Here is a 23004-nt window from a genome sequence, read left to right as displayed (position 1 = left end):
GGCCATAAGGTTTTTAAAGGTAACGTTTGGGGTAAGGGCTGCAGGGGGAATGACTGTCTTCTGATTGGTTGGTAGTGTTTCAGTAATCCCAATCATCAACCTCTGGCTCCAGCCAGTCTGGGGTCTACACACCTGTCCTTAGCACGTTGTCATCACCCTCCACCTGGGTGGGGGGTCTTAGTTCCTGCAGAACAACCACATATCCTTTGAGGAGGAACTAGGACTCTGTTTTGTTGCTGAACTGTTGTCTCTTGACTGTTCTTCCTTTGTTTCTGCCTTCCCTCATTTCCCTAAATAGTAACTGCTTGAATCTGCTCTTTGAAACTCAGAGAAGCCCTTGGAGGCTGAAGCCTTTTTCTATGAACCATAAACGGGACACAGAAAGGCCTCTGTACCCAGGAGGGCCCTGCAGGGTCTTGCTCAGCTTCGATCCCCCTTTTCTTTGCTGCACCTCAATCCTGAGGGAAACAGGCACAGGACAGGAAAAAGAATAAAGTTTTGGATAGAGAGATTAATCCTAAACTTGTAGGGGCACTCAGTTTCAGGGGGACTCGGCTCATGACCTTCAGCTCATGGGATGTGTCTTTATGTGTCTGGATGTCTGCACACAATGATTGGAGACAAGTTCAAGTTCTTCCCGTGGAGCCCTGGGCCCTGTGTGGCCAACTTCTCTGGTTTGCCCAAGAAGAGCCTGGGTAGAGGAGAGGTGTGAGGTTGTTCTGTTTTCCTTGCTGGCTGCCTCAGACCCCATTTCCACCTGAAGCAGCTCATAGCCTCCGGGGAAACAGGAGAGACATTTCAGCACCTTGATCACATGGCAGAGATTGGGGTGCAGGTGTGGGGGCCTTTCATCCACTCACTAGAGGTCTGCCAGGTCTGCCACCACACTGAGCATTGGGCTGTGAGCCCAGCCAAGAGCTGGATGTGTTCCCTGTGATGCTGTCTCTTTCTTTGGAGGGTCTGGAAAACAGCTCCCTGAAGCTCATGACTGCCCTTAATCTGAGGCTGAGGTCGGCAAGCATCCTTGTTCCGCATTGGCGCTGAGGAAGCTTGCGCCCCTGTTCTGTTCCTCCTGCGACTAGGAGTGGGGTGGGTACTGCGATACAGTTGTAACACTCAAGAGTTGGCATCAGACCTCACAAGGGGAGGCCACAGTCCTCCATACAGCTAAGCTCCATGCAGACTCCAGCCACAGGTGGGGTCCCCAGGCTACCCACCCTGCTCAAATTCAGGGCTCCCATGATCCCCTCAAGTTTGATAACTAGTTAGAAAGCCTCACCGAACCCAGGGAAGTGGGATATTTGCAGTTACAGTTTCATTATAAAGGGTGCACATAAAGCAGGTACGGGAACGTCCTGAACCCAGAGCTTCCATGTCCTTCCCCGTGGGGTCAAGGCACGTCACCCTCCTGGCGCATCATTGTGGTTAACCAGGAGCTCCCCTGTGCCTCAGTGTCCAGTGTTTTTATTGAGGTTTCTGAATGGAGGCAGGATCTGTTAATCATTGACCAAAGGGTGGAACTCAGTCTCCAGGGCCCCACCCCTCTTCCATCAGGAGCTGCAAAGTTCCTGTCCTCTAAGCAGATGATTGACCTTCTTCTGGTGACCAGCTCCCATCCTGAAGCTCTCAGGAGGGCCAGCAAGAGTCCCCTCGTTAGCATAACAAAGACCCCTACCACTCAGGAAATTCCAAGGGTTTTTATAACCTCTCGGCCAATAACCTGAGGACAAAGACCAGTTATATTCTTTATTATATCACAGCCTTTTCCCAAGTGAATATGTCATTGTGAAATGCAACTTTGAGCTTTGCTTCAGGATCCATTTATAGCCCCTCACTTGTTTTTCCTTTGTCAGTCCCTCTTTTAATTTATACTGTCGTATCTTGTATGCCATCCTCAACCCTCTCTGCACAAGATGGATTATGATTGATAGATCAGCCCTGGTTCTAGCTTCAGCTCCCAGAGAACATGTGACCTAAGAGTGGCGGCTTCCTGTGTGTGTCACACCTGACATCTAGCAGCACGAATCTGGGGAGCGCCCCTGCACATCCACAGCCTGCTGCAGAGACTTCAGTTGACCATCTGTGGGTTCTCCAAGTTAAGGCTCCTTTCTCTATGAGCAGACAGCGTTGGGGTGTGTCTGCTGGGGTGCGCCCCCATGACATGACTTTCAGTGCTGCCTTCGGGTGGGGTGGGGAGGAAGGGGAGGAGGTGGTGGCTGACCAGGCCAGATCCCAGGCTCCTACCTCCAAGGAATGTGCACTTCCTTTGTCACTCCAGTTATAGGAGCTCAGTGCAGAGAGAAGGTGGGAGGGCACCTGTGCCGGGCAGGAGAGGCAGCTCCAGAGTCCACTGGGAGTGGGGACCCAGCTTCCTGCCCCCAGAGCTGCCCCTCCCACCATGCCTAGCACCCCTCCCTGGGAGCTCTGACTTACCCTGAGTACCTTTCTTACCCAGGAGACGGGAGTAAAGATTGTGCGTGGACAGTTGGGGGTGAGGTCCCAGTGACAACAATCAATCACCCCTAGTTTGTACCCAAAGCAAACATCCCCGCTCCCTGCGTCAAGTTGAGCAGAGGGTGAGCAGGGTCTCTGTCCCAGGGTCCTCTATGCCTCAGTCAAGAGAAGCTAGAGGCTATAGTCAATTTCAGGTGGAGAAGCCCATGGCTGGGAGGAGGCAACCTTCAAAGGCATGTGCTTGCTGGCAGGGAGCAGTGTCAGACCTGGCTTTCTGTTAGAAAAATCCCAGCTGTTGACAGAGACAAAGACAATCCCTGGACACAGCCTGGCTGGGGAGAGATGGAAGAGAGGAGGGGCGGGGTCAGCTTCAGGTTCCCTCCCCCACCCCCTCATCCTACCGCAGAAGCCACCTTGCTTCTCAGCAGGGGTGAGGGGGGCACCTCCAGACAAGGCTTCAAACACTTCACACACAGAGTAAGCGGGAGTGGGCTGGAGAAGAGAACTCACAGATTGATGGGGAAAGGCACCGAGTACGCCCCTGGCAGCGTGAGAACGTGGATGGGAGAGGGGGCAGTGCCAACCTCCAGCTGAGCGCTGACCGGTCTCCTGGTTCCCAGCCCACAGACGGCCGGGGGGTCTGCCCTAGTCCATCTTCTCTCCCTCACTCTCTTTCTCTCTGTCACACACACACACACGCACACTTCTCTCTACATCAGCCACAGAAAATCAGACTCGGCCTTCCACCAGTAGGATCACTCACACCTGTGAATAGAATCAAATATCTCCTCCACGTCCTTGTGTGTTAGCCACTCAGCCATGTCTGACTCTTTGTGACCCCATGGACTGTAGCCCGCCAGGCTCCTCTGTCCGTGGGATTCTCCAGGCAAGAGTACTGGAGTAGGTAGCCATTCCCTTCTCCAGGGGATCTTCCTGACCCAGGGATCAAACCCGGGTCTCCTGCATTACAGCCGGATTCCTCAACGTCTGAGCCACCAGGGGCATTTTTCAAAGGTGTCATCCCATTGACAAGGCGGACAGCTCCCTGTTGAGGAACCAAGCCAAGAACTTGTGGTGACCAGACAGACACCTGAGCCCCAGCCTTCTCTTGGAAGGGCCTCTAGCCTTGTTCCCCGGCATGGACTCTCAGCCTGGAGATGGCCCTGAAGGCCTTCTGGGTGGAGGCAGTCTCTGGAATCTCTTCCTAAGCCTATGCTCCTTGCAGTTCCTGTTGCTGTTGTTTAGTCACTCAGTCGTGTCCAACTCTTTGTGACCCCATGGATCATAACACCCCAGGCTCCTCCGTCCATGGGATTCTTCAAGCAAGAATACTGCAGTGGGTTGCCATGTCCTTCTCCAGGGGATCTTCTCAACTCAGGGATCGAACCCATGTCTGCTGCATTGGCAGGCAGATTCTTTACCACTGAGCTACCAGGGAATCCCCCACCAAGTTCCTAGCAGCAGTCCAAACTCTGCCCTCGGGCTGAATGACTTGCTTCCATTCCTATTCCTATCAGTCATGCTTACTGAACTGAGAATTGGGCCCTGAAGGGCAGGAAAGGAGGCTGGAGGGTGGATTAGAGAGAACTTCAAAGTCCAGGTGCTTTTGGGAGAACCGGCAGTGAAGTGCTGTCCAGGAACTGATTAAGCCAGACACAGTACTGCCCTGAGATCCTGCCTGCCACCCCAGGGGACCCTCCAGGGCTCCACTCCCAACTCCTGGGGAGACTGCCTCTCCTCATCAACCAGGAGCCTGGATGTTGTCAGGGGAGGAGGCGTTAGCCTAACCCAGGGCTCAACCCCGGATGCAGGCAGGATCACAAGGGGCCCTCCCAGAAAAGGGGTGGGTGGTGCTTCCTGCTGGCACATCAAAAGGCTCCCCACCTCACCCTGGACTAACCCAGTTCCCCTCCCACCTGGCTGTTTCTTTAGCCAGGCACTGCATCTCCAGTGGGGACTCCCCTGGTGACTCAGTAGGTAAAGAATCCACCTGCCAATACAGGAGACAGGAGCTTGATCCCTGAGTTGGGAAGATCCCCTGGAGGAGGGTGTGGCAACCCACTCTAGTATTCTTGCCTGGAGAGTCCCATGGACAGAGGAGCCTGGTGGACTACAGTCTATAGGGTTGCAAAGAGCCTAAGGAGACTTAGCACGCATGCACATTTCTCTGGAGAGCGGGGCTTCGCTTTTACAGAGAAGCAATCTCCCTGAGGACCCTTGTGAGGCACTCGGGGAGCCCTGCTTCAGCTCAGACTAGGTGCACAGTCCATGCCTGCCAGGACAATCCGGGCGACCACCTACTTGGCAGACAGTGTGTGGGGGCAATTTGGGGGGCTGGGACACTGCAGAGGTCCCAGGTCCTTGGGGCTGGGGAACTGTCCTGTCCAGACTCCCTTCCTGTTCCTGAAGAGATGGTCTTGCACCAGCGGACACACTACCTCGCTCCCCCACCTCCCTCCATCACCGAAGTTGGAAGTCTGTGGCCTTGCTGGATACATCCCACAGGCCTGTCCCCAACATACAGGAAAGAAAAAATATGTGGTGTGTCACTGTCCTTCTCCATCCAAGTGCAGAGCCAGTGGGATATACATTCAGAGCTGCAGTAGAAATCAGCTGCCTGGTGACCAGGGATAAGGGTGGCCTGGATTACAGCTGAGACAGTTCACTTCCCCTTGCTCTCAGGTCCTTACAGTCAGCTTCACAAAATCAAGGAAAAGGCCACAGGACAGAACTCCTAGAAGGAGTTATCCTCAGGGAGTGCCTGGGCTTGTCACGCCCTCCTCCCAGGCTGGGTGTTGTAGCCATTACTTCCCCTGGGCTACCCTGGGGCCTTCTCCAGCTTGTCCTCTGCCCACCCTGTCCCCATGCCCCATGCTGGGTTCTCCCTCTTTCCCTGACCACCTGTCGTGTGACTCCTGCATTTGATAGTCGCCCACCTGGCCCCTGGGCTGTGACTCAGCATTTAGCTCCAAAGCCTGGAGAATTTTCTCCTGTCATCCTCAGCAACAAGTGGTTGCAGTTTTCATTATCATAAGACCAAAAAAACAGCGTAGCTGAGAAAATAGATATGTGCCTTCCACCCTACACTGGGAACATCTTGACATTTAAATCCAATTACCCTTTTCCCATTCTTGATGAGGATATGACATGTAGCTAGAGAACATTCTGCTAGATAAATATATCATAATCTCAGCCTGCTCATAACATCCCAGGGCTGATCTGCCAGTGTGAGAGGATGGGGGTCAAGGACTGACCACTTCAAATGGCCTTGAAAATGTGTGTTTGGAAAATTTGGGCAACATTTGATCTCTGCCCTTCCCCAAGTCATTAAAATTAATTGGGGAGATGGCACAATCGCAGAGGTAGGAGGACCTGTGTCAACCTTTGTAAAGACTCTGTGGCCATTCTGAGGTCTCCATCCCTGGGTTTTTGGCAAAACGCCACAACCCAGGGAGGCTGTAGCCGAGTGGAATTTATGAAACACTTTCCTGTATTACTGCAAAACTTCAGTTCTGTCAGATGCAGGGAGTCATGGATACCCAATGAGTCAGAAAGCCAATACAGACCCGTGTGCTTTTATTCTGATGTCAATATTAGTTCTCTTGGACATCTGGAAAGATGGGGCTCAAGTTCTTTAACAAGGGCACACATGCTTGCCTGGCCAGAGATGGGGACAGTGGGAGAAGAGGAAATTGCCAGGATTAATTAAGGCTGTGAAAATCTTGCCTTCCCTCCCTTCCAGGTGAACTCCCTGCTGTGGGCTGTGTCCAAATTCGAGACACAGCTCCCTACCCAGCCCTGCCCCCTTCAGAAATCTCTTTATCAATTAAAGTCACAGGGTATGTCTTGACCTTCCGCTCTCCATTTCCACCTGGAGAGAGAAAGGGAGAAAGTGAAATGTAAGTTCATGGAGATTTTAGAAAGAGTCTCCTTTTAGGTGACTCTCCTTTTAGGTGTTCCAAACACCTAATCTGTTCCTCAACCCACTCTCAGCATGGCTGTTACCAGCCCAAGCTGACACTTCTCCCACTCCCACAAGACAGAATGATAACAAGCAGAGAAAGGTTGCCCTCACCCCATCTTCGCCCATTACCCTGGAAGTCATAGAAGCAGAAAACTTTCCCTCCTTCCTTCCCTCCCCTTCTTCAGAACTGGGTGACCAGTTGTCTTCCTCCCCTGAGGCTCTGATTATCCTCAGACACTTCACACAATGTCCGAACTTATTCATCCCAAATAACACTGTTGTTGTATCCTGTGTGCTCAGGGCTAGTTAATAAATAGGAATTAAGTCATTCATTTACTTTTTGCTGCAAATCACAGCATGAAACTCGAGGAATACTTACATTTATGAATGCATGGGTGTGAAATTGTGTGTCTGCTTGTGTGTTAAATGGAATTCAAGGCTTATTCCACCAGCCCCAAAAACACTGTTCCCAAGAGTTCACAGGTGTTATGTATTTTTTTTTTTTTTTACAAAAACATGTCTGTCTCTTCTAATATTCCCTGAATGCTCAGGTAACAGTTTGAAAATGACAGTTCTCTTCTCTGACATCCAGGCTCTGGGCATCTCTCTGAAAGAGAGGATCAAGGGGTCCGATGGGGTTTGGGCTGATAAACATTCCCTGGTGGCTCAGATGGTAAAGAATCTGCCTGCAGTACAGAAGACGAAGGCTCAGTCCCTGGGTTGGGAAGATCCCCTGGAGAAAGGAATGGCTACCCAATCCAGTATTATTGCCTGGAGAATCCCATGGACAGAAGAGCCTGGAGGGCTACCGTCCCTAGAGTTGCAAAGTGTCCGGCACGACTGAGTGACTAACACACACACATAGAGAACCAGACAAGCCTAAAGCCAGGCAAGTGGTGCCACACACTCAAGGCTTTGGTCAGGTGCAGGCTAGTTAGAGGAGGTTAACTCTCAGAAAGAAGCAGAAGTAAGAATGGGGACCTTGTCACATTCCTTATCAATCCTTCCATACTAATTTTTAAAAGAAATCTGTGCTTTAAAATATTTTCTAAATCAATTTGTAATAAATGCCTACAACTTGTCCTGGAATTAAATGCAAATATGAGGCTGTGCTAGACCTGTGCAGCAAGTCCTAAGTAGAGAAAGTCAAACCAGGTCACCAAGCAGACCTCACGCAGCTTCCTACAAGAGTGCCTCACTATGGGTTGTGGGGTTCCTTAGCAGAAATTCCCAGTTCCTGAAGGTGAGCCCCAGTGACCCCCAAGGCTGTGGGTATGTTTGCAGAACTGTGTCATGAAAACCGAGTGCCACACTAAAGTTGAACATCTGAGCACCTATCAGGCAAGAAGACTTGGGATTTCCCTGTGTTTCCTTGTGGCCTGTGGGCTGTGTGGCCGTTTTAAAGTGAGTCTGGGTCAGAGACATTGCTGGGTGAGGTCACTTCAGAGAATTAGTGGAAGCACCCTTTTCAGGGAGAAGAGAGTCACTGTGAAACAGGCCTAGGCTGGCAGCCTAAGACATACTCTTAGACTCTCGAGATTAAACCACAACATGGAGTTTCAACCGGAGGAGTGGATCTTAAAATTTGGGGGCCTTTCTCTTCCTCTCCTTTTCTCTCTTCTTCCATTATCTCTCTCTCTCTCTCACCCACCCACCCACACACACGCACACACACACTGCTTACCACCTTATCATCTCCGAAGGTTCAAGGACCCCTAAAGGCCATTACATGTTCACCTGCCTGTCTTTCCCAATGGACGTTGAACTCTTCTAGGGATAAACGCTTTATTTTTGTATCAGCCCCCAGAACTGGTATTGTGTACATCTTGACTTCTGAGCTTTCTGAAAGGTTCATGATGTTGAGACTCAGTTGCAGTCATTTCACTTGATCATGCTAATGGCCAGAACTTCACCCTGTTATCCACAGTGATGTTTTTTGATACACTTCACACTGTGCATTTCCAAGGGCTCCTGGAATGGGAGACCAGAACACAACCTGGGGCCAAAACCTGGAGTTGTATTGTGGTTTTTGCTTTTTGTTAAAAAAAACAAAAACAAAAACACCGCTATTGGGAGCTGTCCGTGGTGCTGAAAACAGCCTCCCTTCTTCCAGTCCGCTGAGTTGCCACCACAGGTTCCCATTTTCAGGCATGTCTTAGTGCCCGGTCTCAGCCTGGTTTCAATCACTTAATTGCTAGTTGCTATGCCTCTTAGTGCAGCTTAGATTCCAGGAAGAATCTGGCCTTTTGCTTCAGTCACACTATTAGTCCTTGCAGCTGTGGACATGATCCTGTCTGAATCAACTCTGCTCAGGGCTTCTGCCAGGGCCTCAGTCTTTCCAGGCCCTGAACCAGGGCTTGGCCTCTGATTGCAAAGCTGTATTTCTGTTTCAAGCTTTTGCATGCTTGCTTCCTTGGGAAAGCAGACTCTGAGACAGAGATTTATGTTCAGGAAGTTTATTGGGACTATATTATGACAGAGGACAGGAGAGTTAAAGTAGTTTTGGAGCAAACTAAACATCTACTGTGTCCATTCCTAGTCAATGTGAACTGTTTCTGATACTCTTTTTTGACAGGGATGGAAAAGAATCTATTTGTCAAACCATGGTCATATACTATGTACCCGAGGCCACGTAAATCTAGCAAAGATGCCACACCTGACACAGTGGTTACAACTGAGGCTACAGCTTGAGAGTCTGCAGCAATCTACTGTCATCCTCCAGTATCCATTTGTCATTTGTAGGGACCAGACTAGTGAATTACATGGCAATTTGATGGTTTGACTACTCCTGCATCTTTTAGGTCTTTAAAGGTAGCACTAATCTCTGCCATTTCCCCAAGGAGGGCAAAATGGAAAATTAAATATTACCTTTGATTTGATATCTTGGCTCAGGGGATACAGTAAATTGCAAAGGCTTCCTAGGTGTTCCTTACTATGGTAGCTCTTATCCCATGGGTCAGGACATAGGGGCTCTGCCAACTATCACATATGTTCATTTCAGTTGTACATTCAGAGATGGGGGAAATGACCACTGGAGTGGGGGAGTCTGTGAAGCTGACTTGAGGCAGATATGGGCCATTTATTGTTGTTGTTCAGTTGCTCAGTCATGTCCGACTCTTTTTGATCCTTGAACGGCAGCACTCCAGGCTTCCCTGTCCTTCACTATCTTCTGGAGTTTCTCAAACTCATGTCCATTGAGTTGATAATGCCATCCAGCCATCCCAACCTCTTTCATCCCCTTCTCCTCTTGCCCTCAATCTTTCCCAGCATCAGGGTCTTTTCCAGTGAGTTAGCTCTTTGCATCAGGTGACCAAAGTATTGGAGCTTCAGCTTTAGCATCAGCCTTTCCAATGAATATTCAAGGTTGATTTCCTTTAAGATTGACTGGTTTGATATCCTTGCTGCCCAAGGGACTCTCAAGAGTCTTCTCCAGCACCACAGTTTGAAAGCATCAATTCTTCAGCACTCAGCCTTCTTTATGGTCCAGCTCTCACATCCATACATGATTACTGGAAAAACCATGGCTTTGACTATATGGACCTTTGTTGACAGATTTATTACCTGGTCCCTATATTCTCTCACTCTACCAGAAAGGCTACATGACAGGTCAGGTTCCCAAGAGCCAAGCCCCTAGATACAAATGTCAACTCAGACAAAAATGTAGACATGTTTAGGTGTCATTTTCCCCCACCCCCTTCAGTGTGCATTTATCCAAATAAATGGTTGCCAGTCACTTTGAGGAAGGACTACTATGCATAGTTGCCATGATGATATAAGGTTATTCCTCTTGGGGACCCAACCTCCCTTCAGTCATTGAGTTCTGGATTTGAAAACTGGTCCAGAGATCATGCCATTTCATTGAAAGAGCTGCCCTCAGCCTTCCGGTTGTCCATCTTTGGGTTCTTTCCATTATATATGTTGATCAATACCCTTGATGGCTGCCCATCTTTCTTGCCCTTGTGATGCCATGTTCTATTAACCTTCTTCATAGCTTTCTGCAGGTCAGCTCCTCTCAGTTGATGCCCTGACATTGCTGCTCATTAGAATTTGTTTATGATGGCTGAGCACTGCCATGTGGGTTTTGTAATATTATTTCACAAGCCTATCATCTCCTCTTGATAACAGGGACTCCTGATCTGTAATGACATCTCTTTATTCAGTGGAGAACCACCACTGAGCTTCTCATTGATACTGGTGCCCCTCTCACTGGCTCATTCTCTATTGCTTTAGACGGGGGAGCACCCTCCAGGTCCTCCTACAAAACACAGTCATGTGGTGAGTTCTCCAGCCTTTCCTTCATCACCCCGGCATGATCACGTTTGTGAGCCTTTTGATCTCTTCCTGCACTGTCTGCCACAGCAGTTCTATCTTGTCTGCTTCATTTGTGTGGACCATAGCCTTCCCTGTGCTTCCAAGAGCCATCCTAGCAGTGTGTTAGCAGCAGCATCTGGGGTCCTTGCCACACTCCTCAATCCTGTATCCCAGGAGAGTGCTCCCCTATAAATTTTTCCTCCTTATTCAACTTGTTGTTCTGCTTTCTCACCTAACACCCTCAGAGTCAAGTTCTATGTATATTTCTGGGTCCTTCACCTCTCTCAGGAGTATAGTCCCTTTCCTCTTTACATCCATCCATCCAGATATCCCCACCCCATTTCTCCTGTTCCCATTCCTTCTCCATCAGGTGCTTGACATTGCTGAGAATTAACCTTCTCTGCAGCTCTGCTACTCCTATGGTGAAGTCCTAGGACTGGTTCTCTTACTGCAGAAGATGTGAGTCTTTCGATACCCTGCCAAAGAGGCAAAAGCCAACCAACTCCATTGTCCCTCACCTTAGCATCTACTTTCTCAGATCACTGACACCAATGGTCAGATTCCTGCGGAGCAGACTCTGAGGAAGTGCAGGAAGTATGTGGGGAGGGTGTTCTCTTGGATCAACACCTGTGGGGGAAGGGAGAGAAGCAAGAGTGGGCAGAGGGAGAAGTCAGACTGATGTAGTCAGCCAGCCCTACATGGAGCTTCGGAGCTGGGATGGCCCCGAATTCACACAAGGGGCTGCAGCCTTCACAGTCTGCATCAGCCAGTCACTGGATGCAGACAGCCCCAGGGAAGATGCGACCTTGGGTGAGGCGACTTTCTGCAGCCCAGCAGAGAGCAATCTCTGGAGGGAAACTTGGCTGTGAGCAGTGTCACTGGGCTTCCATGGTGGCCACTGCACCCAGTCACCCCCCAAATCTTATCTGATCCCAGCCTCCCTGCACTTCCGGCCCCCACTCCCCTGGCTCCTCCCTCCTGTATGTGCCTAAAGGCTTCCTTTATGAGAGCAGTTTTTTCCAATTGCTTTGCTTACTCGAGGATCATTGAAAATTAACTGTGGCTAATGTTATTAAAAAATAAAAACACTTTTATATTTATTTTTATTTATTTATTTGGCTGCACTCGGTCTTAGTTGTAGCACGTGGGATCTTTAGTTGCAGCGTGTGGGATCAAACCTGGGCCCTGTGCATTGGGAGCACAGAGTCTTAGCCAGTGGACTACCAGGGAAGTCCCTGCTAATGTCATTGAATTCACTTCTTTTTTTCAGTTTTATAAAAGCCTTTTCCTTCCAGGAATTGCCATTTGGTTTCTGAGATATGAGCATGATATCTGTAAAGCGGAAATAGCAGTGTTTTTAACACGGCACTTTAGAGTTCTAAAACGCATTCACACAGTTTTTTATCAGTTTAATTGAGGTATAATTTATACACAGGAAAACACTATGTAAGTTAGTTCTGACAAACGTATACCATCTTCCCAATCAAGATATATAGCATTTCCTTCACCTCCAGAACATTCTTTTGTATGCCTGCTCACTCAACTCCCTCCACCCCATCCCTCGGGTAATCACCCATCTTATTCTGACACTAGAGATTAGTTTTGCCTATTGTAGAATTTCATCTGAGATCCTGCAGTACGTACAGAAAGGCTTCTTTTGTTCAGCGTGAGGTCGGTAAGCATCATCCATGGTGTAGTCTCTTTCTTTTTACGACAGTACAATTCCATTGTATGGATATGCCACAATTTGTTTCTCCATTCATGCAGGTGGTGCTAGTGGTAAAGAACCCACCTGCCAATGCAGGAAACAAGAGACACTGGTTCTATCCCTGGGTCAGGAAGATCCCCTGGAGGAGGGCATGGCAACCCACTCCAGTATTCTTGCCTGGAGAATCCCATGAACAGAGGAGCCTGGAGGACTATAGTCCATGGGGTCACACAGAGTTAGACATGATTGACACAACTTAGCATGCATGCATGCGGTTCTTAGACTTTACAGTAAAGGGGTGTGACCTGTACACAGCCATGCAGCCTTGAGTAGCTAGCAGGGGGGTCCATGAGCCGGGAAGCCAGACCTCACTCCAGCATCACTTAACCAAAGAGCCCTGGGGAACGGTGCTCTGGCCAAATAACCGGTGCATTTGGTAATTTCTTCCCAGGTATGTGGTTTTCTAGAAGATTCTTTAGGCATTTGTTTGGATGCTATTTGAGTTAGTATCCTGCCAAGCAATATTAATTTTCCTTGCTAATTCAGGGTAATAGTAATTGAGGGGCAGACCCGCAGAGCAATGGGCTTGGGCACCTGCATGTCAAACGGACTATATATCATGACATCAGACATTTCGAGAAAATTGCTTTTCCTCCCTGAATGCCAAGTCATAAATAATTTCAGGTTGGGAAGAGCTCTGGTAAGCATGTGCTTGACTCCAGGGAGTGGCCTGTAAATACTGTGAGCCACAGAATAAAAAACGAGGGGGACAGATTTGTGAGGTCACATCTTATCTGGATCTTGCTATAACTCTTTGCAGTTGATGCTGTGGGTATCCCGCCCAACTCTGCTTTCCCGGTGATGCACCCATCACCTGCCACCGTAAGTGTGGACTGCTAATGACTCACAGCTGCACCCTTAATTCAGAGATTTGACCTCAGCTGACAGGAGCCTCTTCCAGAAGGTGACGCCTCCCTCCTGGAGGTGGCCTACAGCCAAGCACACACTGGTAAATGGGCTTTGAGGGCAGGGGACAAACCAACCAAGCTCTGCTTGTGTACCATTGTCACATTGTCCAGTGTCTATGGTGTAACTGCTCCCACCGTGGCCAATTCCAAGCTACCTTGCAAAAATAAACAAGTTGCTTAGGAGTATAAGCACGTGCAAAAGAAAAATGACCTTTAAAAGGCAAAGGAGTGATAGACACAAAATTCAGTGCAGTGGGCATCTTGGCCAGGCAGGATGGGGATGTTGGAGAGGGGCCAAGGGAATCTGGGTGATATTGGTACTATTTAATAAAGCTCTGTTTCTTAAGCTGGGTGGTGAATGCCTGGGTGTTTGTGTTCTTTTTCTTTATACCATGTACATTATATGCTACACATTTTCTTTTGAGTAAATGAAATGTTTCATGACAAAAGTAATTCTAAAGCCGTCTTCTGAGCTTTGAACTTGTCTTCGCCTGCACACGTGGGGCATGGCTTTTTGGTGGAGACCAGTAGAAGCAGCTTGAAGGCTAGTCTTGATTCCCCCTGCAGCCACCCCCTGGGTGCAGCTGCAAACTTTACACCCTTAACAAGCTCTGAGTGTGGTCCAGGGGACAGAGATTCCCGTTTCTCTCAGAATGGGCAGCAGGAGGAGATGAGTAAGGGACAGAACTGCCCTGTGCAGCGCCCACCTCTCATCAGGAACCAAGGGGAAGGCTGTCCTTGGGCCTGAGGCTGGATCTGCCCCCACCTCACCCAAAACAGTTCTTGTTTTGACCTGGAGGGGCTGTGAGAGCCGGGCCATCCCTCAGTGTGATAGTGAGCGTGCATGCTAAGTCGCTTCAGTCATGTCCAACTCTGCAACACTATGGACTGTAGCCCACCAGGCTCCTCTGTCCAAGGGATTCTCCAGGCAGGAATACTAGAGTGGGTTGCCATGCCCTCTTCCAGGGGATCTTCCCAACCCAGAGGTTGAACCCGCGTCTCTTACGTCTCCTGCATTGGCAGACGGGTTCTTTACCACTAGCGCCACCTGGGAAGCCTGTAAACTGAGCATTCGGATCTAAATTTACCCCAGGTACTTCGTAGGCTTGGGCACTCTGCTTTTCATCTTCCGTGGATGAGCTCCTGCCACCCTCCCCGCAGTAACCGTTATCAAGCTGTTTTCCACGAGAGGAGATGAAATGCTGAAGCAGGTCTGGAACCTGCCAAGGCAGAAGATGGAGCCACAGCTTCCAGTAGGAGGGCTTGCTCCCATAGTCACACGGTGCCCCCTGCATTCCGGTGCCGGCACCTCTGAGCAGCTTACAGCACTGGCCTCTCCAGCAGCCCAGGTTCCCTTCACCACAGCCTTCCTTCCCGGCGGTTCACTTCTGCTTGCAGCCTGGGCAGTGCTCCCCGCTAGGAAGGGGAAGATGGAGGCTGTGATCCAGACCTGGGCACCTAGGGGCTCCTATGATCAGAAAACAGCTGGGGGTGGGTGGGGAGCAGTCTGCACACTCCCTCACCAGATTGTTCACATCACCCTTTCCTCTGGGAGACACAATTTTCTGTGGGCACAAAGCCACCGATTTCCCATTATAGAGATGGTGAAACTGAGTCTGCAGGCCAGTGAACTGCTGCTGCTCACAGGCTCGGTGGGGACTCTCACAGCTCAGACCTTTGGAGCCAGGCCACCTTCATTTATCTGGAAGCCGGTGCCGCAGGAAAAGAGGGACCACAGCCCACGTGGAGGCAGCCAGGACTGCAGGCAGAGAGCCAAGGGGAGTCTAAAGAAAGACGTCAGGTTGGGAAGCTCACGTCCCACAGGTGCACACAGATGCCTGAAGGCATCAGAGATGTTCCAAATACTTTTTTAGATGAGGCCAGGGCTGACGCTGGAGAGGGGTTAGCAAGAAAAATTCCCCTGCCCCGGGGTCAACCCTGAGAGAGGCCCTGTGGGGTGTGTGTGAGGGGCCAGGTGCTGAGGAGAGGGAGCGAGGCAACCTGTGTCCCGCACTCAGCAGGACCCTGACTCCAGGCAGGAATGACTCCGTGAGAAAGCAGTGGTGGGAGGAGAGCTGATCCGGGGGCCAAGGACCACTCGGTTCAAATCCTGACTCAGCCACTGACCAGCTGTGCGTCCTTGGGTGGCTTCATGTGTGTGCATCTCCGTCTCTTCGTGAGTCCAGTTGGGTCAAAATGACACCAACCTAGTGGGCTTCTGTAAGGGCCCAGAGCTTCTACAAGGGTACCTGGAATCAACAAATATCCTCACTGACCAGGACGGCAGGGTCAGTGTGGGAGCAGAGTGAGGTCTTCCCTGGGTGGCCCCCAGGGTGGTCTCTGGGTGCTGTGGGTAAGTTGCTGAGATGGGAGACCCACCCCTCTAGGATCAGAGCTCCAGGAAAGGGAGGCAGGGACCCTCTGCAGAGGGTGGGCACATGCTGCAGGCCCCCACCTCGGATGGGAAGGGGCCATATCAGATGCTCGGATCTCTGAGTGGCTCCTGCCCTTCGTCTGTCCACAGGCTGTATCGCCTGAGTCCTACAGGCCCGAGAGCCTTGGTGAAGCTGGAGCCTGGGTCAAGGGTGATCCCAGGCAGCTGACGTGATTGAGGGGCCACGGCACCCAGAGGCAGGCCAGCAGGGTCAGGCCAGGAAAGACCCAGACCCTGCATCAGTGCCTCAGTCTGCTCTGTGTCAGATCCCTTCCCAAGAAGGAGATACCGGGGATATGGAAGTTGTGAGCGACATGGGGCTGGAGAAGGGTATCCTGAGCAGGAAGTTGTTAGCGTGGGGTCATTTCCCCCCAGGGCTACTTGGACCTGAGGGCCTGTCCCCTGAGAAGCCACAGATTTAGCACCCCGCTGTGTCCCGGACCCACCCCCGCACCCCCCCACACACAGCCTTGGGCCAAGCCATCCTGTCTACATCGGTTCTGCCAGAAGAGTGCTTTCACTCCCCCGATCCACCAGCCGCCAGGCTCCTGGGGGCCACCTTCTCAGCTCCCTGTCAGGGCTCCTGAACTAATGAGTCTTTTAATTGGTTGCTCAGAATCAAAGGGGGAACAAAATAGGCCAAGCAAAATAAAGCATTCCTTTCGGTTTTCCACGAGTGTGGGCACGAAAACCTCATGGTTCTCCCATGAGACCCTGGACACTGGGTGCCCACCCCCAGGGGAGGGGAGAGGCAGCCGTGGGCACTGGACTGAACAGCCAGTGTCTGTTGGGGCCAGCCTCACTGTGTCACTCAGCTGCAGGCCAGGGCATCCTCTGCCGACCCCCTAGCCCTCCCAGCCTCGCCAAGGAGGGCCTGAGGACTTCATTATGAGCTCAGATTATCATCAAGTACAAGGGGGAATGAAGGGAATGTTATAAGCTCTCCTTTTAATAATGAATCCCGTTTCCTCTTGCAGTTGGTTTTCTTGCAACAGATGCTGTTGCAGAAAGTGGAGCAAAATGGAAAAGACAAAAAGGCAAGTGATTAACTCGGCCCCAAAGCCTTCCTGGCAGATGTCTGGGAGGGCAGGGCAGGGTGCCCAAGGCCTGCCCATCGCACCCTTGCCTGTGGCCCGCCCACAGGGACTCATATGTTTGGATGATTCTTGGCGTGGCTCAGTGCTGGGGAAGTGTGGAGCCACGCTCCCGCTGTTCAATAACTGATGACCATTTTTCTCCAATTAAACTGAGATTGAAGGATCCTCAGACTTAGACACCCAAGGAATATAATTAGTGCTTAAAATGTTAATTGTGCTCAGATGTGCCTTTGCCTCTGGAAGCTGTCTGCAGGCGAGCGTGCAGGAAGGCAGTCCTTGGTGGGAGAGGGCTCTGCCACCGCCCAACAGGCTGGTCTTCCCAGGAACCCCAGAGTGGGCAGCCCAAGTACTCATCCTATCCATGTGAGGCCAGGAGTGATGACTCTGTGAGACCTGCTGTGAGCCCCTGCCTGGGCGGCCCACTGTCCCCAGACACTGGCAGGCAGTGTTGCCTCGTGGTTAGAACAAAGGCGTGGAGTTGGACGGGTCTGGCCTGGCCCCTGGCTCTGCCACTGACAGGGCCAGCAGCCCGGATGCCAGCAACACAGGTAACCTGAGACTCATGCCCTCAAGCAAAACAGCACAACCTCCTCAGCAGGAGTGCATGAGATACCCTTGTTTCCTCAGCACCCGCCAGGTCCCAGGTAAGTAATTCCAGAATCACATCTGTCCCCTTTCATCAGGACCGGGAGGATTGGGGGTTGAGGGCTGTCACTGTATTCTCTCCTCGTGGGCTATGCAGGCTGCTCCCCCCAAGAACGGTTCTTCCTCAGAGAGGAAGGGATGTGGGAGCCACCCACACCTCTCCCCCACCATGGTCCCACCAACCAGCTCACCAACTAGGGGAGAAGCCTCCCTGCCCTGGATAGGATTCATCCCACCCCGGGTGCTTCCTGCTCATGTATTTCCACATGAGTGCCCCAGTTCCTTTCTCAGCGGAGACGACATGCCTAAGAGGCTTAGGCTCCTTCATGCTGTGCATCCCAAAGGCAAACTTAGAAATTCCGTGTTCCCTGATCCCCCACATAATAAGATTCCTTTATCTCTTGTTGTCATGGGAAGTATATATTAACTGATTAATATTAATGTGTTGGCCGATTAATATTAATACCGAACCGGTTCATACTTCACAAGGCAGGGCTCTTGATGCACGCTGCGGAGCCCAGACAGCTGTCGGGTTTTGGCAGATCCCAGGAGAGATGCTGACCCTCTCTGCTGTGCCTCGTTAGGGACACCATGTCATTAGCGGTATCTGTTGGAGCTGGCATGGAAGTGTGTTTGGACTCTGAATGTGGCAATTAGAATCCTTGCCATCCAAGACAGCATATTTTATCATTTAAATAGCATTTTCACATTCTCTTAACATATTTTCCCAGTAACATTGTTAAAATTAGGTGATGAAAGGTTATTTCTTGCTTCTGAAGTTGAAATACGTTACCATCATTCTTAGCTGCCCGGAATTAGAAAGGTTTCGGTTTTCTATGTCCTGAAGTTTTCATTATCAAAATTTGCCAGACTTTATAAAACAGACACTTTTTTTTATTGCCTTTGTTTTCATCAAAGATGGACAGAAGCTTTGTCCCCCAACATACTGGAGATTACTCTCAGCGTTTGGTGGAAAATGTTGTGCCATCTTTTGAAGCAGCCAGGATGTACACTCAGGGCCCAAGGGGGTCAGAGGAGGCCCTGGGTCACCACTGCTGCTGTACCCTGGCCACCTCCTGAGCATCAGGGAAGCCAAAAGTGGTCAGGGGCTGGGCTTTCTGTCCATCTTGCCCACGGGGAGGGCACAGCCACAGGCTGCATTGTTAGCCAGTGGGGCTGGACTGGAGCCTGCCTGTGTCTGTGTAGCTTCCTCATCCCTCTGTTCCCCCCTCCAGCTACCCACCTGTCCAGCCCTCGCCCAACTTCCATCTCAAGTCCTTTCCCTGAGTGACATGTACACCCTGCTATACATCAAATAGGTAACTAATGAGAACCTACCGCAGCACAGGGAACTCTACTCAGCACTCTGTAATGACCTATATGGGAAAAGAATCTAAAAAAGAGTGGCTATGTGTGTTTGTTGTTCAGATGCTAAATCGTGTCTGACTCCTTGTGACCCATGGACTGCAGCACCCCAGACAGCACACCCTGTCCTTCACTATCTCCCAGAGCTTGCTCAAACTCATGTCCACTGAGTCAGCATGGCCATCCAACCATCTCTCATTCTCTGCCACCCCTTCTCCTTTTGCCTTCAGCCTTACCCAGCATCAGGGTCTTTTCCAATAAACTGTCTCTTCGCATCAGGTGGCCAAAGTATTGGAGGTTCAACTTCAAGTATATGTATACGTATAGCTGATGACTTTGCTGTACACCTGAAACTAACACAACATTGTAAATCAACTGTGTGTGTGTGTGTTAGTTGCTCAGTCATGTCTGACTTGTTGCGATCCCATGGATTATAGCCCACAGGGCTCCTCTGTCCATGGAATTCTCCAGGCAAGAATACTGGAGTGGGTAGGCATTCCCTTCTCCAGGGGATCAACTATACTCCAATTAAAAACCTGTTTTAAAAAAATCCCTTCCCTGGACCTCAACCCATTCACCCACTATCCACGTTCCATCCATGTCCCCCACCCACCAGCCGTCTCCCCACCATCCACCACCACCACCCACATGCCATTCTCTGCGCATCCCACCACTATCTTCTGGGCCACTCACATGCCACCTCCCATCCGTCACCTGTGCTGCATCACATCTGACTTGGAAGACATCCTGTGTGTACCACATGAGCCTCCCCGCGCCCTGATTTCCCCACCCACACCTCCCAGTTAAATGTGCCATGAGCAGCGGCTGGAGCCAATACCTGGTCATACGTCACTTTCCCCCAGTGCTCAGCATCCCTGAGTTGCCTCTTGTCATGACCTCCAATGGCACAGTCTTTGATGTGGCACTGTAGGCCATTGGGCTCTTCTGAGAACAATCTCTTTGCCTAGAAAGAGAGTGCAGGGACCAGAAGAGCTGCTGTGTTCCCATGCAACGAGCAGTTGTTGTTGTTTAATTGCTAAGTCATGTCTGATTCTTTTGCAACCCCATGGACTGTAGCCTGCCAGGCTTCTCTCTCCATGGGATTTCCCAAGCAAGAATACCGTTAAGTGGGTTGCTGTTTCCTTTTACAGGGAATCTTCCCAACCTAGGGATCAAACCCGCATCTCTTGCATTGGCAGGTGGATTCTTTACCACTGAACCACCAGGGAAGCCTGAGGGATGAGTAGACCTCTCCCCGAAACTTGACTCCAATCCAGCCTCCTCCCATCACCTTTCCCCCAGTTTGACACCAGGGACAGGATCCATCTTACCAACGTGAAGGCTTGTGCTCTCACAGATTTCTGGCCAGAAGGGAGCTTCTGCTGGGCTGGTGGAAATGGTCCAGGTTGCTCTGTGGCTGCCCGAGTGTTCCCCCTCTTGTGTGCCATCTCCAGCCTCTGCCCTGCCCCCATTCCCAGACGCTGGGGGCATGGGGGACAGCGTCTCTGACAGAAGACTTCAGCTGAGGATGGGAGCTGGGGAAGCAGGGCTGTGGAATTCTTCCTGAGCCCAGGCTGGGGTCCTATCTAAGCCTTGAGATTGACTTCAGTCTCTCTGAGCTCTGTTCTGCAGGGTGAAGTCTCCAGAGTGTGTGTTGGGTGGGGGTGGGAGGGGGTGTGTGGAGATCCCCTGTCTGCAGATCGTGAGAGATGCCAGCCAGGGGCACCTGTCTGCAGTGGAATCAGCCCTCATTCTACCCAGGAGCCCTGCCCTGCAAAGTGATCCTAACCTGGCCCAGCCAGGTCCTCTCTTTACCCAGGACAGGGCTGCAGACTGGAAAATGGCCCCAGTGTGTCCCGGATGCTGTTTGGTGCGCAGAGAAACAATGTAGCCTCCAGAAGCACGCCTGGATTCCTGGGTCCCTGACCTCAGCTGGCTCATGTTCTCAATCGGAGAGGGTGGATTCCTGGGCCCCGACCTCAGCTGGCTCTTGGTGTCAGTCCGGGTGCAGCAGGGCAGACAGTGGCTGAAATCTGGAGATGGTATTCTCAGGATGTCCACCAACCATGAGCCTCCCCCAGTACCCAGCGTGGTGCCTCCCTGTGAGTTTCCAGCTCTTCCAAAATCCCTGCCAACTCCAGCCACAGATTCTCACACAAGCCTTGGGCATTCAAAGCCTGAAACCTGCCTATCCAGGCGCCCCTCTGCCTGATGCCCTGTGTGTCCTGGGCACTCCCTGCCCCACATATGCTGTTACACAGCAGCCCCTCATTCTGTAATCACCTCCCTAACAAACAGAAAACATGCGCATCACCATTGTAAGCAGCCCTGGTGTGATTTATTGCCATCATCACAATATTTTGTTTGGAGCTGTAAACCTCCAGACATAAATCAAGTCATTAGAAGAAATGACGTTTAATCCTGCAGAAAAAGCCTCAGTGGGCTGAGCCATTCTCGCCCAGCCAGCGAATCTTTCATTCTAGAGAGGATGGCTGCAAATGCGCTAACACGGGTGGGCCCTCTTCTCTGCTGCACACAGATGTGGAAGGACGGAGGCCTGAGTTGGGCTGCTTTTGTTTTGTGGAATTGCACATTCTCGACTGCGAAGTGATGCGCAAAACACGTGCCCGGGAATCCAGACAGGAGTCTTAATTCGGAAAGAAATGCACACAGCCGGGAGGGGCCGAGTCTGTGCCTGTGATCTGTGCTCGTCGTCCCGAGAGCAGCTGCTGGTTGGACTTCAAAGGAAGCAGAAAAACAGCTCAGAACATCTTCAGCTCTCTGTTCACAATGACCCTCGCCACCCTTCGAACAGCTATTACACGGGAACCATGTTCTCTTTGCAAAGTGGGCAGATCTAATTTCCAGGGCTTTGCTGCTGATTCACAGGCCAAGGCTAAGAGGAGAACTGAGCCTTGAAGGGAATGTTCAAGGACCTCAGACAGTGCCTGCCAGGAATCCAGCAGCCCCTGCCCCACCCAGGCAAACACAGACATCGAATTCCCTGCAAAAGGTACCTCTCAGAGTTAAGGTGACATCCCCCAAATGCTAGGAGGATCAGATGTCTGTGCTCCCCAGGATGGCCTGGGGCTGCTGTGATCAGCCCCTCGGTCAGCCCAGTGTGGTCCATTGCTGGTTGGATCTATGGGTGCTGAGCTGGGAGGAGCCAAGGGCTGGCCAGCCAGAAGGGAGAGGAGGTAGGTCTTAGCCAGGTGTCCAGGGAAGGGGCATCTCCACAACCAGCCGTTGCTAAGGTCAGGATTAATGCCTTGCCTCTTGGAAAAGTGATAGTCACTCAGTCGTGTCCAACTCTGCAACCCCGTGGACTGTAGCCCACCAGTCTCCTCTGTCCATGGAATTCTCCAGGCAAGAATGCTGGAGTGGGTAGCCATTTTCTTCTCCAGGGGATCTTCCCAACCCAGGGATCGAACCTGAGTCTCTTGCATTACAGGCAGATACTTTACTGTCTGAGCCACCGGGGAATCCCTAAAAGTAAAAGTGTTAGTCACTCAGTCATATCTGACTCATTGCAACCGCATGGACTGTAGCCCACCAGGCTCCTCTGTCCGTGGGATTCTCTAGGCAAGAATACTGGTGTGGATATCCATTCCCTTCTCCAAGAGATCTTCCCAACCCAGGGATCAAACCTGGGTCTCCTGCATTGCAAGTAGATTCTTTACCATCTGAGCCACCAGGGAAGAAGAGCTGACCAAATCCTCAGGTCAAAGACTTCCTGAGCTGCTGGTGGCCCAGTTCTTGGCTGGACTAACTCCGCTTCCAAGGACCTGCCTTGACGTTCGGGTTAGCTGTGAACTGCATCTCTCCAGACTGATGGCAGAGAACACCTGGGTTGACTGCCAGGGTCCCCTGCCTGCCCTTGCCATCTGTGAGTCACCAGGAACTCCATTCTGCTCGGGGACACAGAGGATGACCTCGGAAATGCTGCTGCCCCCTGAGGGTCTTGGTTGGGCTGGAGGAGACCCTGGAGACAGGATGGGCCTGGGTAGAGCTGGAATCAAGGCCTGGGACCCCTCTGGGCATGATCAGTGTCCATGCAC

General features: G+C 51.2%; 1 protein-coding gene across 2 annotated transcripts in view; it reads left to right on the top strand.

Annotated features, from left to right (window-relative positions):
* The window catches only part of CHST8 (carbohydrate sulfotransferase 8), a 139440-nt gene that overhangs the window by 103041 nt on the left and 13395 nt on the right, over nucleotides 1–23004 (top strand). The window contains exon 3 of one of the 2 annotated variants that reach the window (XM_081514349.1): nucleotides 16817–16876. The exons of the other annotated variant lie outside the window; for it this stretch is intronic. Within the exon in view, the coding sequence (XP_081370475.1) occupies nucleotides 16817–16876 (60 nt within the window). The remainder of the gene's footprint in view (nucleotides 1–16816; nucleotides 16877–23004) is intronic. 2 annotated transcript variants of the gene reach the window in all.

Source organism: Giraffa tippelskirchi, chromosome 7, assembly GCF_054371585.1.
Source record: "Giraffa tippelskirchi isolate mGirTip1 chromosome 7, T2T-mGirTip1v1.2.pri, whole genome shotgun sequence".
NCBI classification, from domain to species: domain Eukaryota; kingdom Metazoa; phylum Chordata; class Mammalia; order Artiodactyla; family Giraffidae; genus Giraffa; species Giraffa tippelskirchi.
This window is presented reverse-complemented; position numbering and strand designations above follow the sequence as displayed.